Here is a 16,743-nt window from a genome sequence, read left to right as displayed (position 1 = left end):
CTATTGAGGCCATCTGGTCCTTGGTCTTTCTTTGTTAGAAGTTTTTAGATTACTGATTTAATATTTCTACTTGTTATAGGTCTATTCAAATTTTCTATTTCTTCTGAGTCAGTTTTTTGTAGTTTTTATGTTTCTAGAAGTTTGTTTCCTTTAGGTTATCTAATTTGTTGGCATACAGTGTTCATAATATTCTCTTATAATTTTGTTTTTGTAAGGCTGGTAATAATGTCTCTATTTATTCATGATTTTAGTAATTTGAGTGTTTGCTTTTTTTCCCCTCTCTTGGTTGTGTTCTTAGCTTCTCCCATATCATACTTCCTCTTTAGGACAGTCCATAACAATGACTCTTTTAATAATGGCCACTTGTACTTAAGATGGTTTTCTGTTTTTAAAGTTGATTTTTCATGGCTGGAAAGGCGGCCACCCCCTTGCCTGTTGTGCCCCCTCGCCCTTCACACAACGCACTTTCATAGGGAACCTGGTGCTAAACCATTTGTAGATGACCTGCTTCTGGGTCAGGGTGTCTTACATAGCAGAGTAGCTCCCTCACTGCGATCTATTTAAAGTCAGACCTCGACAGAAAGGGTAAATTAAAAAAAAAAAGGGTAATTTTTTCTAACTGCCTTTAAAATTTTTAGCGCATATTATGTGGTTCCTTTTTTATTCACAGATATTTTCCAATTTATCCCTGGATGAGCGTTGCCTTTCTGCATCATTGGTTTGCAAGTACTGGCGTGACCTTTGTTTAGATTTCCAGTTTTGGAAGCAGCTGGATCTTAGTAGTCGTCAGCAGGTATGGATTCTAATTCTAAAGAAATACTCAGGTTGACCTATTCAAAAAATATCTTTTTCCTCCTCAGAAATCACTTCTTTCACGCTGTTTTTCAAGATAGTTCAAATGACTGTAATCTATAATTCTGTGCTTTAGTAATTTTTTTTCAAATTCAAGTTGAAGCTAGGTTCCTATGATGAAGAATACATTTTTTAGTTTGGATTGGTAATTTTGGGTTGGTTCTTAATCCTCTTTGTCTTAGTCCTCTTCATTCCCCCCCCCCCCCCCCAGTTTTTACTACCTTTAAAAAGAGTTATTAAACTTTTCATTTTTTGGAGGGGTCATTTTACGAATATTAGTTTAATAGTAGAAAATAAGGCAAACATTTATATAGTGCTGCTGATGTGCCACATACACACTGTTCACTGAGCTTTATATGTGTTCATTTGATCAACCATCTTATGAGTTGATACTATCATTATCCCTATTAATTTATTATTATTATTATACTTTTCATAACAGTATACTTATAATGTTATTTCGTGTGAAGAAATGGAAGCAAAATGGAATAAGATAACTCATTTTGTTTTAATTTTCATTTTGATGAATTTTCTAATCCTCCCCACTGCCCGACTGCCAATATGTTTATATGGTGGCATAAATTAGGAAAGAAGATAGTTAATAGTGCTTATTACAAATAATTTGTTGGACTTGTTAAATTCTTCCCTTAAACTTGGTTTTCAGTGCTTGGCATTGGAAACATAAAAAAGATATCCAATAAGAATAGGATTTTATTAGACTACTAAACCTGCTCTAAATCCTTCCATGATATTGTTAGTGATGTGCTGCTAAATGTTTAACAGCTGGCTTTCAAAAACAAATGAGCAAAGAAAAAGCCCTGATTTGTTACATTTTCCAGTTTTTGTTGTACAAATATTTTCACCATGACCCATTTCAAGCTACCAATGTGATGTCACTGAATGTAGTGATATGACTGACTTCGAAAGTGGTATATACTATAGACTTTTGTGATTTGGTACAAGCCAACTCCAACACACCAGTGGTAGCATTTGTGTGTGTTTATAGACACATGTACTTTAAACAAAATAAGCAAGTTCCTGAGCATTTGTGTATGAGTTTTCTTTTTGTTTTACTGCCTCATTGGTAAGAGGTTAAGACAGTTACAGAATTAGTCATTTACCTGTCCAGGTTCATGAAATTTGTGTCCAGGGGGAATGGTGAATACTTAGTTAGTTGTGGCTGGTACAGTGGAGAGAGATAACGTGAAGTAATCCATTGGCTCTTTACTTCATTAGTCTTGGTTGTCTGAGCTATTTGTTACAAACTCAGACTAAGAAGAGCTTTTCCCCTCTCCTGGTAGTTAGATCTGGAGGTGAAAAAAGAAAAAAAAAAAAAGAGAGGTATGCTGTTTCCAACAAGCATAAACAAAGGTATTTTCAACCTTGGCTCTTAACTCCTTGTATCCCTCAACACTCCAATTCTTTCCTTTTTCCTTTCTTTTTTTTTTTTAAATAAATTTATTTATTTATTTATTTTTGGCTGCGTTGGGTCTTCGTTGCTGTGTGTGGGCTTTCTCTAGTTGTGGTGGCCGGGGGCTACTCTTCATTGCAGTGTATGGGCTTCTCGTTGTGCAGTGGCTTCTCTTGTTGCGGAGCACGGGCTCTAGGTGCGTGGGCTTCAGTAGTGGCACGCGGGCTCAGTAGTTGTGGCTCGTGGGCTTTAGAGTTCAGGCTCAGTAGTTGTGGTGCATGGGCTTAGTTGCTCTGTGGCATGTGGGATTTTCCCAGACCAGGGCTCAAACCTGTGTCCCCTGCATTGATGGGCATCCAGATACTTAACCACTGCGCCACCAGGGAAGCCCTTCTTTTTCCTTTCTAAATTTCATCATGTGCATTTTCATCATTTCTCATCATTATTTTTACACAAAAGACTTGAATAATGTTAACTCTGTTTTCTTTTTTTGGAAATATGATTGGGCAGGGAATGTGTAGAGGTTGGTTTTTAAAATTTGTTTAAAGAATTGAGATGGCCATATGAATTTTTCAGCAGATGAATTTTAAGGTTACTTACAGGGAGCTTTGAGTCTTCCGAGAAAAACTTTTTTTTTTTTTTTTTTTTTTTGCGGTACATGGGCCTCTCACTGTTGTGGCCTCTCCCATTGCGGAGCACAGGCTCCGGACGCGCAGGCTCAGCGGCCATGGCTCACGGACCCAGCCGCTCTGCGGCATGTGGGATCTTCCCGGACTGGGGCACAAACCCGTGTCCCCTGCATCAGCAGGCGGACTCTCAACCACTGCACCACCAGGGAAGCCCGAGAAAAACTTTTTTTTAATGGACTTTTCTATGAAGTCTTCAGTGTGCTGAAACCCAAAATGATATATTGTCTAAGCTATGGATTTAGTTATATGTAATGTATTCTGATAAAAGTAGTAAAACAATTGAAATGTATATACTTTGGTAGGTATCATCTCATAATAAGTGTGAAAAGTCAAGAGTCGTACATCATGATGGCTGATATATACTATTTGTTGGGTTAAAAACAGAACCAACTCCAAATCTCAATACAATTTTGTTTGTGGGGAGTTTTTGGTGAGTTTGAAAGTTTAAAGTATGTTTTCCTAATAAGGATAGATTTTTAGGCGTTTAATGAAAACTAACACATACATTATCACTTGGTGTTTTCTGACACCAAATCTGTGGTTTTTTCCATTCTGACAACAAAGTCTCTGACACCAAATGTGTGTCCAACAATTCAGTTCAATTATGACGCTAACTCCTGGAGTTAGTGCAGACCTCACAGGTTAAGGGCTCAGTCCCATAAGACTGTCTCCACTTCATATGCCAGTCACAAGTCCTAGGAGCCACCTATACTTTTGACTGACCAGGTGTAAATTTGGAAGTTCCCCCAACCCTCTCCTTAGGTGTGATAATTTGCTAGAATGATCACAACTCAGGAAAATACTATGTTCACTGATTTATTATAGAGGATGTAAACCAGGACCAGCCAAATGGAAAATACGCATAGGGCAAGGTATGGGGGGAGAGAGTTTGGAGCTTCTATATTGTTTACATCCACATTGACCTCCCAGCACTTTGATGTATTCACCAACCCAGAAGCCCTTCAAATCTCAGTGTTCAAGAGTTTTTATAATCCAGTCTCCAGCTCCCCTTCCCTCCCAGGAAATCGGAGGATGGGGCTGAAAGTTTCCGCCCTCTAATCACATGGTGTTTGGTCTTTCTGGTGACCAGCCCCCATCCTGAAGCTATCTAGGAGCCCCAACTTAAGTATAAACTCAGGCATGGTAAAAGGGGCTTGTTAAAAATAACAAAAGACATTCCTATCACTCAGGAAATTCCTAGAACTTTAGGAGCTCTGTTCCAGGAACTGGAGACAAAGACCAAATATATTTTTTTATTATACCACAGTTCTTATTATGCTTTAATATTAAGTAAGAAGGTTTTCTTTTGATTGTGGTTTTCATGCTATAATCTAATTATTATTTATTGGGGAGAATTTAATAAAAGAATAGAATGTAAGTTTCTACTTTTAGCAGATTTTTAAATTTTTGCTTTTCTTCTCTCTCATAGGTCACTGATGAATTATTGGAAAAAATTGCATCAAGAAGTCAAAATATAATTGAAATCAACATTTCTGATTGTCGCAGTATGTCTGATACTGGCGTGTGTGTTCTAGCATTTAAGTGTCCTGGACTTCTTAGGTATACAGCCTACAGGTGTAAACAGCTTTCTGACACCTCTATTATTGCGGTTGCTTCTCACTGTCCTTTACTTCAGAAAGTTCATGTAGGCAACCAGGACAAACTTACTGATGAAGGACTCAAACAGGTAAATTTTAGCATCTACAAAATGGTTTTACTTGTATTAACTCAACATGTTTTCTTGCAGCAACACTTTGAAAGATTGCTATGTTGTAGCAACATACATAGCAACATACATATTGTAATGTTCAGAGACTAAAATAAGTCATCCTTTTTATGTATCTATGAATATTTGGGTTAGTGAACTAGAGTTCCATGGCTGTAATTGATAAATTAACTTTTTTGTGTTTTTTAATAAGTGCCTGAACTTCTTTGACCAGCCATTTTATTAATTTATTCCTTTGTTACTTAAATTTTATGCGAAATTTTGCTTTAGGTAACAACAGTATGCAGTTTGGGTCAGCATGAGGTTTTAAAAATTAACTTTTAATTCCTCTTTTATGTTACTAGATGACATGCTTACATGTTTTAAAATATCTTTTAAATGGAAGTCCAAGTTAAGGAGTATAAAATGAAGAAAAAGATGGTAATTACCTATATTAGGTGCAATAATTGGATTAAATATAGTATCATGTGTATTTTCTGGTTGATTCACTTTCTTTGGAAATGGTATTTAAGGTTTCTTGTCTCAGAGTGGATATTGAATGGATTCTATGTGCCAGTCCCTGAATTTGTGAATATTTTGAATATTTAGTAATATTCCCTCTATTGTACTAGGCACTTTTTGTAGTTTTTATTTAACCTTTGAAATAACTTTGTGGAAATAGTTGATTTAAACTCATTTTGTAAAGGGAGAGATTAAGGCTTAGAGAGATTAAGAAACTTGCCTAATGTGTAGTAGACAGTGGACCTGGGATTTGAAGCTTGGATTCTCCAAAGCCCTACTGCCCTACAGTCTTTCCATTTTTTCCATGCCAATAGACTGTACTCTTCTAGACCTTGAATAAAGGAGCCTGTTCCATGAGGGCAGAGGCTATGCACATGTACCACTCTACTCACAGTGCCCTTGGCAAACATTTGTTGAAAGAAAGAATTAATAATTCCACTCAAGAACTTTGTCAGAACTATTTTCTAAGTTTAGAATTGAGATGTAGTCCTAATAGTTCCCAGGAAAAGCAGAGTATCAGTAAAGTCCTAGACTTAAGTCTGATCTGAGACGAAGTCAGAAATAATACAAAGATCCCTAAATTTATTGATTTATTTAAATATTTATTTATTTATTTGGCTGTGCTGGGTCTTAATTGCAGCACGTGGGATCTTCGTTGCCACGTGTGAGATCTTTGTTGCGGCATACAGGATCTTTTTAGTTGCAGCATGCAGGATCTTTTTAATTGCAGCATGTGGGATCTTTTAGTTGTGGCATGCAGGCTCTTAGTTGCCGCATGTGGGATCTATTTCCCTGACCAGGGATCAAACCCGGGCCCCCTGCATTGGGAGCACGGAGTCTTAACCACTGGACCACGAGGGAAGTTCCTGAAGATCCCTAAATTTAAACACTGCATATGAATTAACTGAAAGCTCAGTATTAGAAGAAATTTGGAATGACTATCCTAAATAGTACTAGGTGTGTCAATCCAATTTATGTGTTAAGAATCCTGCAATTTATAAGGGAGCCTATTTTGTCTGCACAGGCTAATTGTGCAACAACAGTCTTACCTGTTGTAATATTTGTCCTGATCTATTTCTGCTATGTACAGGATTATTCACTAGCAAAGCATTTTATGAAGTTCTTAAGTCTGTTAAAACAAATTAATCTTTGAGGTAAATTATAAATTTTATAGACATGGCGTGATTTTTTTGTGACGGAAATTTCCCAGCAAGTTATACTTCACAATGAAACATTTAAAAAAGTCTATGTATTTATTAAGAAATGGATTAAATTTGCTATATATTTAAATCTGATATAACACAAATAGGTACCAGTCGACCAGAGTGCCAAGGGTGTTCCTTGTAAAAATAAGGTCATATTTATGGTTGAAATAGAGGGAAACTAAAAAGTTCTTTAAGGAACAAGACAATATGCCAGTTAAGTATTATGAATTTATCTAATATTTACAGCTTTGAGACTAATTATGTAAATCTTCCCTAGAATGTGAGGTATTTTGGAACCCATTAATTTATGATAGATTAGATGTTTGCTTCAGATTTTTATGGTTTCTGAATTATGAATTAGTTATATATGAAGTAATAATCTGATAAAAGTAGTAAAATAAATTGTTTTCATTCTAAGTAATTTTTAAAAGTAATTGCATATGAACCTCATTGCAGTACAATGAGTAATCCTTTCCTATGCTTAAGATGGTGCTGTGGTAGGTCCTCTTTTAGCCTCTTTCTTCTGTTGGGATAGTGTTACGGTATAGTAGAAAGAGAATGGCTTTCATATATACACAAAATAGAAGTAAAACTTTTATGAAGTAATATATAGCCTTATGAACAGTGCAATTGATATTTTCTATTCTGTACTATTATGTTAAATGAATGTTGATCTTGATCCACTCAGTAAATTAATTTCATGACCCAGTGATATTTGATAAGCCCTGATGTGGACTACATTATACTTTTAGTGAATTAACAACTTAAAAATGTATAATAAAGTTTCAAAAGGCCTAGTATGGAGCTTTCATAATTGATTAATTTTCCTGGTATTTTTTTCTTTTTTACTCTTAAACATAGCAATTGATTGAATTGTTGCTTCTGTAGAGCAAGTTGAAAGGTTTGGAAAGCATGGACAGAGAACTAAAGGAATTCAAGAAAATGATGCATGAACAAAATGAGAATAGCAATAAAGAGCTAGAAAGTATAAAAAGGAATGAAATAGGAATTTTGGTGCTGAAAAGTATAATTACTGATATAAAAAATTTAGTAGAAGGATTTAGCATCAAATGTGAGCAGGCAGAAGAAAGACTCAGTGAACCTGAATAGGACAAATGAAATGATCATGTCTGAGGAGCAGAAAGAAGAAAGAATGAAGGGAAGTGAACAGAGTCTAAGGGACCTTTGGGATACCATAAAGTGAAGGGAGAGTGAAAGAGGCAGAAAGAGTATTTTAAGAAATGATATGGCCCAAACTGTTCAAATTTGGTGAAAGACATGAATCTATACATCCAAGAAACTCAGTGAACTCCAAGCAGGATGATTTCAAAGGGGCCTACATTAAAACACATAATAGTCTAATTTTCAAAAGCTAGAGCCAAAGAGAATCTTGAAAGCAACAGAGAAGTGATTCATAGCATACAAGGGATCCTCAATAGGATTAACAACTGATTTCTCATCAGAAGCCATGGAAGCCAGAAAGTAGTTGGCTAACATATTTAAAGTGTTGAAGAAACAATGTCAACCAAGAACTCTGTATCTGGCAAAACTGTTCTCCAAGAGTAAAGGTGACATTAAGATATTCCCAGGTAAACAAAAACTGAGGAAGTTCGTTTGTAGACTTGCCTTAACAAGAAGTGGTAAAGAGAGTTCTTCAAACTCTCTTTGAAATAAAAAGACACTAGATAGTAACTGAAAGCCATATGAAGAAAAAAAGAATGCGAGTATAAGTAACCACATAGGTAAATGTAAAAGATAGATTTATTGTATTTTTGGTTTTTAACTATTTTTTTCTATATGATTTAAAAGGCACATGTATAGAACAGTATTTATAAATCTTTGTTAATGGGCACATAATGTATCATCTGTGGTAATAACCATATAAAGTAGGAGGGATAGAGATGTACAGGAATAGGGTGTATACTATTGAAACCAACATGGTAATATTCAAATAAGGTTATTATAAGTTTCAGATGTTAATTGTAATCTCCATGATAACCATTAAGAAAATAACTAAAATATATACATGAAAGTAATAAGAAGAGAATCAAATGGTACACTGCATAAAATCTACCAAATACAAAAAGTGCAGTAATGGAGGAACTGAGGAACAACAATAAAAAAAGTATGAAACATACAGTAAATGAACAGCTAAACGGTGGAAATAAATCATTCTTTATCAGTACTTTAAATATAAATAGATTAAATTCTCTAAAAGGCAAAGATTGGCAGAATAAAAAAAAAATAAATCATGCATATAAAGTCTAAAAGAGACTCATTTCAGATACAGACACAATGAGGTTGAAAGTAAAAGAATGGGAAAAGATATTCCACTCAAATACTAATAACCAAACAGAGCTGGAGTGGCTATACAGATGGTCCCCAGCTTATGATGGTTCAACTTAAAATTTTTCGACTTTATGATGGTGTGAAAGCCATATGCATTCAGTAGAAACTGTACTTCAGATTTTAAATTTTCATCTTTTCCCAGACTGGCAATATGTGGTATGACACTCTCTTACGATGCTGGACAGTAGCAGTGAGCTGCAGCTCCCAGTCAGCCACACAATCATGAGGGTAAACAACTGATACACTTATAACCATTCTGTACCCATACAACTGTTCTCTTTTTCAATTTCAGTGAAATTACATAAATACTCAACACTTTATTGTAAAACAGGCTTCATGTTAGATGGTTTTGCTCAACTATAGGCTAATGTAAGTGTTCTGAGCCCATTTAAGGTATGCTAGGCTCAGCTATGATGTTCAGTGGGTTAAGTGTATTAATGCATTCTTGACTTACGATATTTTCAATTTACGATGGATTTATCAGGATGTAAGCCCATTGTAAATTGAGGAAGATCTGTATTATCACCAGAAAAAAAATCAATTTTAAGTGAAAAAAGGTTGCAGGAAACAATGAAGGTCATTATGTATTGATAAAAGTTTCAATTAATCAGGAAGATATAGCAATTATAAACATATATGACTCAAACAACACAGCGCCTAAATATATGAAGCAAAAATGGAAAGACTTGAAGGGAGGAAAAGACAGTTTTACATTAGTAGTTGGAGACTTTAATAATCTACTTTCAGTAATGGAGAGAACAACCAGAAAAGATCAACAAGAAACTAGAGGACTTGAACAATGCTGTATGCTAGTTATACCTAACAGGCATATACAGTAGGCTACACTCAACAACAGAAGAGTATACATGGAATATTCTTAAGATTAGATGATATTTTGGACCACAAAACAACTTTTAATAAGTCTGGGAAGATTGAAACCATGCAAGTATCTTTTTTGACTATAATGACGTGAATCTAAGAATCAGTAACACGAAGAAATCTGGAAAATACACAAATATGTGGAAGTTAAACAGCATACTCTTGCACAACCAATCGAACATTGAAGAAATCGCAAGGGAAATTAGAAAATACCTTGAAATGAATGAAAATGAAGACACAGTATAGCAAAAATTATGGCAACAAAAATAATATTTAGAGAGAAATTTATAGCTGTAAAAGTTTATGTTTACAAAGGAAGAAAAATCTGAAATTAGTAACTTAATTGTACTCCTGGAGGCACTTGGAAAAGAAGAGCAAACTAAACCCAAAGCTAACAGAAGGAAATAATGATCAGAGCAGAAATAAATGAACTAGAAAACAGGAAAATTATAGATAAAGTCAATGAAACCAAAACTGGTTTCTTTGAAAATACCAACAAAAATGACAAACCTTTAACTATATTGACTAAGAAAAATAGAAGATTCAACTTACTAAATCAGAAATTTAAGAGTAGATATTACCACTAACTTTATAGAAATAAAAAGGATTATACAAGAAAATTATGAACCACTATGTATACCACAAACTGGATCGCCTAGATGGAATGGGTAAATTCCTAGAAATGTAAAAACTACAAAAACTGACTCAGGATAAGTAGAAAATCTGAACAGATTTGTAACAAGTAAGGAGATGAAATCAGTAATAAAAATCCTCCCAACAAAGCAAAGTCAGGAATCAGATGGGTTCCCTGTTGAATTTGGTTTAACAGATAAAGAAGAATTAATACCAATCCTTCTCAAACTCTTTCAAAATACTTAAAAGAAGGCAACACTTGCTGATTCCTACAAGGCCAGCATTACCCTGATTCTGAAGCCAGACAAAGACACTACAAGAGAAGACAACTACAGACCAACATCCTTAATGACTATAGATGCAAAAATCCTCAAAAAACATAGCAAACAGAAGTCAAAAATATATTAAAAGGGTTATATACTATGGCCAGGTATGATTTATCCCATGAATGCAAGGGTGACTCAACGTACAAAAATCAGTCAATGTAATACACCACATTACCAGAATGAAGGAAAAGACCCCACATAATCATCTTAATTAGCTCAGAAAATGCATTTGGTGAAATCCAACACCTTTTCATGATAAAAAGACACACAATAAACTAGGAATAGAAGGGTCTTTCTCAACATAATAAAGGTCAGATGTGACTAAGCTACAACTGATATCACACTCAATGGTGAATAGCTGAAAACATTTCCCCTAAGTTCAGGAAAAAAACAAGGATGCCCAACTTTTGCCACTTCAGTTCAAAATTGTATTGGAAGTTCTAGCCAGAGCAATTAGGAAAGACAAAGAAATAAAAAGCTTCCTAATTGGAAAGGAAGACAAAAAACTATCTCTATTTGCAGATAATGTTTTTTATATGGTAAACCCTAAAGAATCCACAAAAAAACTGGCCTAATAAATGAATAATTCCATTTATCATGGCATCCATAATAATAAAATATTTAGGGATAAATTTAGTCAAGCAAATGCAAGACTTATACACTGAAAATGGCAAAACATTTTTGAAAGAAAGAGGACCTAAATAAATGTAAAGTCATCCTGAGCTTGTGGATTGGAAGACTTAATATTGTTAAGATAATACTACCCAAAGTGGGCTACAGATTTGATGCAGTCCCTATTAAAATTCCAGTGGTGGTTTTTGCAGAAATGGAAAATCCATCCTAAAATTCATAAGGAATTTTAAGGGATGTAGAAGAGTCACAGCAATCTTGAATCCAAAGAACAAAGTTGGAGGATTCATACTTCTTTATTTTAAAACTTACTACAAAGGTACAGTAAATAAAACCATGTAATATTAGCATAAGGATTGACATATAGACCAATGGAGTAGAATTGGGAGTCCACAAGTAAACCCTCACATCTGTGGTCAGTTGATTTTTTTTTACCACAGTGGGAAGAACATTCACTGGGGGAAGGAACACTCTTCAAGAAATGGTGCTGGGAAAAGTAGATGTCCACATGCAAAAGAGTGAAACTGGACCCTAACCTTATACCATCGACAAAAATTAATTCTGAATGGATCAAAGAACTAAATTTAAGAGCTAAAACTGTAAAACTCTCTGAAGAATGTATAGGTACAAATCTTCATGACCTTGGATTTAGTAATGGTTTCTTAAATATGACACCAAAAGAATAGGCAAGAAAAGTATAAAACAGATAAGGTGGACTTGATTAAAATTAAAAACTTTGTTTTTCAAATGACATTCTCAAGAGAGTGAACAGACAACCCATAAAATGAGAGAAAATGTGTAGAAATCATATATTTGATAAGAGTTTAATATCCAGAATATATAAAGAACTCTTACCATCCAACAATAACCCCCCCGAACTCAATTGAAAAATTGGCAAAATACTTGAATAGATATTTATCCAAAGGAAAAATACAAATGGCCCTCAAGCACATGAGAAGATGGCCATCATCATTGGTCATTAGAGAATTGCAAATGAAAATCATGAGACATCACTTCACACCTACTCCAATGGATATTAATTAAAAAAAAAAAAAAAGCAAAAACCAGAAAATAAGAAAGTGCAGTATGGAGGTTCCTTAAAAAACTACAAATAGAACTACCATATGACCCAGCAATCCCACTACTGGGCATATACCCTGAGAAAACCATAATGCAAAAAGAGTCATGTACCAAAATGTTTATTGCAGCTCTATTTACAATAGACCAGAGATGGAAACAACCTAAGTGTCCATCATCGGATGAATGGATAAAGAAGATGTGGCACATATATACAATGGAATATTACTTAGCCATAAAAAGAAATGACATTGAGCTATTTGTAATGAGGTGGATAGACCTAGAGTCTGTCATAGAGAGTGAAGTAAGTCAGAAACAGAAAGACAAATACCGTATGCTAACACGTATATACGGAATTTAAGGAAAAAAACATGTTATGAAGAACCTAAGGGTAAGACAGGAATAAAGACACAGACCTACTAGAGAATGGACTTGAGGATATGGGGAGGGGGAAGGGTAAGCTGTGACAAAGCGAGAGAGAGGCATGGACATATATACACTACAAAAGGTAAGGTAGATAGCTAGTGGGAAGCAGCCGCATAGCACAGGGAGATCAGCTCAGTGGTTTGTGACCACCTAGAGGGGTGGGATAGGGAGGGTGGGAGGAAGGGAGATGCAAGAGGGAAGAGATATGGGAACATATGTATATGTATAACTGATTCACTTTGTTATAAAGCAGAAACTAACACACCATTGTAAAGCAATTATACTCCAATAAAGATGTAAAAAAAAAAAGAAAGTGCTTCTTTGGATGTGGAGAAATTAGAATCTTCATACATCGCTAGTGGGAATATAAATGGTGCACATACTGTGGAAGACAGTTTGGTGGTTCCTCAAAAGATTAAACATAGAATTATCATTGGACCCAGGAATTCCACCTAGATGTTTACCCCAAATAATTGAAAACAGTGACTCAAATAGATACTTGTTCACTTATTTTCATTGTATCATTATTCACAATAGCCAAGGGATAGAAACAACCCAACTGTCCATTAAGAGATGAATGAATGAATGAAATGTATGTCATGCAATGAAATATTATTCAGCCTTATAGTGGAGTGAAACACTGTACATGTTACCACATGAATGAACTTTGTAAACATATGCAAAGTTAAATAGGCCAGACACAAAGAACAAATATTATAAGATTCTACTTATATAAATTACCTAGTATAGGCAAATTCACAGAAACAGAATGTAGGTAGAGGGCTTCAGGGGCTAGGGGAAGTAGGAAATGGGTACTTGTTGCTTAATGGGTAGGGAGTTTCTATTTGGGGTGATGAAAAAGTTTTGGAAAGAGTGGTGTTGGTTGCACAGCACTGTGAATATAATGTCACTGAATTATATGCCTAAATATGGTTAAATAGCAGTTTTCATGTTTGATATATTTTACCACAATAAAGGGAAAAAAGAAACATTACTTGTTTTTAGATGCTGAATTTCTGTGAGATAAACTAAAATGTCAGTCTCATCTAATCTATCTTTACATGTTCTAGTGATATTCAGTCAACTAAGTAAAGAGCAAGTATGTAACCTTTATGAGTATCTACCATGGGTAGGGCACTGTTCATATATTCCAACTATATGTTGATACATTTAATTTCTCTTTTGATTCACAGCCACTCTGTGAGATAGGTATTATTTCATTTTTATAGATGAGGAAGCAGTTACAGAGAGACCATAAGTAATTTATCTGAGATAAAGTAATAAGTGATAGGGCTGGCATTCTTATCCAGGGATGTCTTGAGTTCATACTAAATCCACTTAGCTCATTTCCTCCCCTTTTCAGATTACGTGACACTCATTTTATCCCTATGATGATAAGTGATACTTATAATGAGACTGAGAAACTAGAGATCTTGAAAAGCCTCCTTTATCAAATGTGTTACATTTAGGTAGTTTAAGAATGTTTTAAGCATTCTGTTTCTAAATTAGCATCACAATTTGCAAAGGGAAGTAATATTTTGGGTGCTTTCTATATGACAGGCATTGTATTTTGTGCTTTCATATTTTGTTGTCCAATTTAATCTTCACAGCAGCGCTGAGGTATTTCAGGATGAAAAGTTGAATCTTTTGGAAGTTAAGTAACTTGTCCAAGTTCACATAGTTGGGAAGGTATGGGGCCAATATTCTCATTAAATTTTGCTTGATCTCTGAATCATGTCATGTGGAATCATATCTAGGATTTTAAGCTGGAATTTTCAGTTCAATGACTAGAGAGAAAATTTTCCATCTGTAACTGGGAGTATTGAGCCTTCATGTAATTCAAGGAGGCTTCTTTCTGGAAATTTATCTTTTTTTTTATATTTTATTTTATTTTATTTTATTTTTTAACATCTTTATTGGGGTATAATTGCTTTACAATGGTGTGTTAGTTTCTGCTTTATAACAAAGTGAATCAGTTATACATATACATATGTTCCCATATCTCTTCCCTCTTGCGTCTCCCTCCCTCCCACCCTCCCTATCCCACCCTTCCAGGCTGTCACAAAGCACGGAGCCAATATCCCTGTGCCATGCGGCTGCTTCCCACTAGCTATCTACCTTACTATGTTTGTTAGTGTGTATATGTCCATGACTCTCTCTCGCCCTGTCACAGCTCACCCTTCCCCCTCCCCATAACCTCGAGTCCGTTCTCTATGGAAATTTATCTTTATAGTATTGAATACTTCTAAAAAGTTCCCTTCACATGAATCCTAATAAATAGTGTTCTAATAGCTTCCTTCTTTACCCATTAATAATAATAGAGGTATAAAACATTTATTTAGTACTTTTATATGCTTTGCAGTGTGCCTTAATAAGCATTTCCATTTGTGTTATTTTTTTAAAAATCTTCTCCACAACCCAGTGAGGTATAGGTAGGCGTTGTTATAATTCAGCATAAGCCTTCTGGGCCTGAGAATGGAAGTTGGTCAGTTAACTGAAAATCAGTTAAATGATAGAATCACAAAAATCAATATGTACTATAAACATTTTAATTAAAAAATACTATATAACTGTAGATTCATTAGTGAGTCTTTGCGGGGCTCTCACTGTTGTGGCCTCTCTCGTTGCGGAGCACAGGCTCCGGACGCACAGGCTCCGGACGCACAAGCCCAGCGGCCATGGGTCACGAGCCCAGCCACTCCGTGGCACATGGGATCCTCCAGGACCGGGGCAGGAACCCATGTCCCCTGCATTGGCAGGCGGACTCCCAACCACTGTGCCACCAGGGAAGCCCTATTAGTGAGTCTTTTGATATAGGGTCAGGGCCTTTTTCTTGAGTTAGAGACAGCTAGTTAGAATTTGACTTTATTTTACTTAAACTATATCAATGATGTGGCACCCATGATTTTCAGTTGTTTTTTTTTTTTTAAATTGAAGTGGGACAGGTAGTCGCTACTTATGAAGGAATATGAGTGCAGCTTGTTTTAGAATATGATTTTCCCAATATTTTATAACTTTATAGTTGTCGCTGAAAACTAATGCATCAGCACTTTTTTATGGCTTTCATTGAACATAAAACATTCAACCTACTTTTTTTAGCAAGAGCTTTCTTTTTCCTTCTCATTTGTCAGTTTATTTAATATCTAATGTAATTATGTTATAATAATTATAATTAGAAAAAACAGATTTGGGAAGAAATATCACTTTCTCTTGACTTTTTTTTATCTCAGGTTTTATTGACATTTGCTGTTTCATTGTGTTGATTTTTTTTACTGTGGCAAAATCTACATAATATTTACCATTTTAACAGCTTTTGAGTGTGCAATTCCAGTGACTTTAAGTATGTTCACAATGTTGTGTAACCATCGTAGGCTTTCTTCTAATTTCTAATTAGCATACTTTCTGGGCCTATCTAGCTACCTCCTGTAAGTAGAATCATACAATGTTAACTCTTGTGTCTGGCTTATTTCACTTGCATAATGTTTTCAGTGTTTATCTATGTTGTAGCATATATCAGTTTCATTCCATTTTATGGCTGAATAATATTCTAGTGTATGTATAAACCATATTTTTTTCTACTCATCTGTTGATGGCTTCCCATGTTTTTAAAGTTAAGCTGCAAAAGTTTTAATCACAGTATTTTAAAATTTGAAACATTAATAATAAGTAACAAATGTTCCTATGTACTCATGCTAAAATAGCATTTTTGCTCGTTTTCTAAAAGATAAAAAAATCTTTTTAGTGTGTAACAAATTAATCAAGTGATTATTCCATGTATGTTCTCAATTTTCATTTACTCTTGAGTTATAATTATACATCATGCTAGTACAACTAAAAATAGTATTGGTACACATTTTGGGAGCTTATGTAGCATATTTTCATTGTATTAAATGGAATGTCCTTTAAATGAGGCAAAGTTAGACAATATAAATCTAGGAGAAAGATTCAAATTTGAGTCCTTAAAGAGGGTCAGATGAGTGGCAGTTTGAAAAATTTGCTTTGCTTTCTTTCATATCTCATTGTCTGTGCTACTCTACTA

General features: G+C 34.8%; 1 protein-coding gene across 4 annotated transcripts in view; it reads left to right on the top strand.

Annotated features, from left to right (window-relative positions):
- The window catches only part of FBXL17 (F-box and leucine rich repeat protein 17), a 479,571-nt gene that overhangs the window by 11,379 nt on the left and 451,449 nt on the right, over nt 1–16,743 (top strand). For 3 of the 4 annotated variants that reach the window (XM_079916975.1, XM_079916974.1, XM_079916977.1), the window contains exons 2-3: nt 671–793; nt 4,382–4,639. In XM_079916975.1, the coding sequence (XP_079773101.1) occupies nt 671–793; nt 4,382–4,639 (381 nt within the window). The remainder of the gene's footprint in view (nt 1–670; nt 794–4,381; nt 4,640–16,743) is intronic. The other variant, XM_079916976.1, reaches the window with a different exon arrangement.

The sequence above is a fragment of the Stenella coeruleoalba genome (assembly GCF_951394435.1).
Source record: "Stenella coeruleoalba genome assembly, chromosome: 3".
NCBI lineage: Eukaryota > Metazoa > Chordata > Mammalia > Artiodactyla > Delphinidae > Stenella > Stenella coeruleoalba.
The sequence above is the reverse complement of the archived record's forward strand: the minus strand, read 5'-3'. Positions and strand labels throughout refer to the sequence as shown.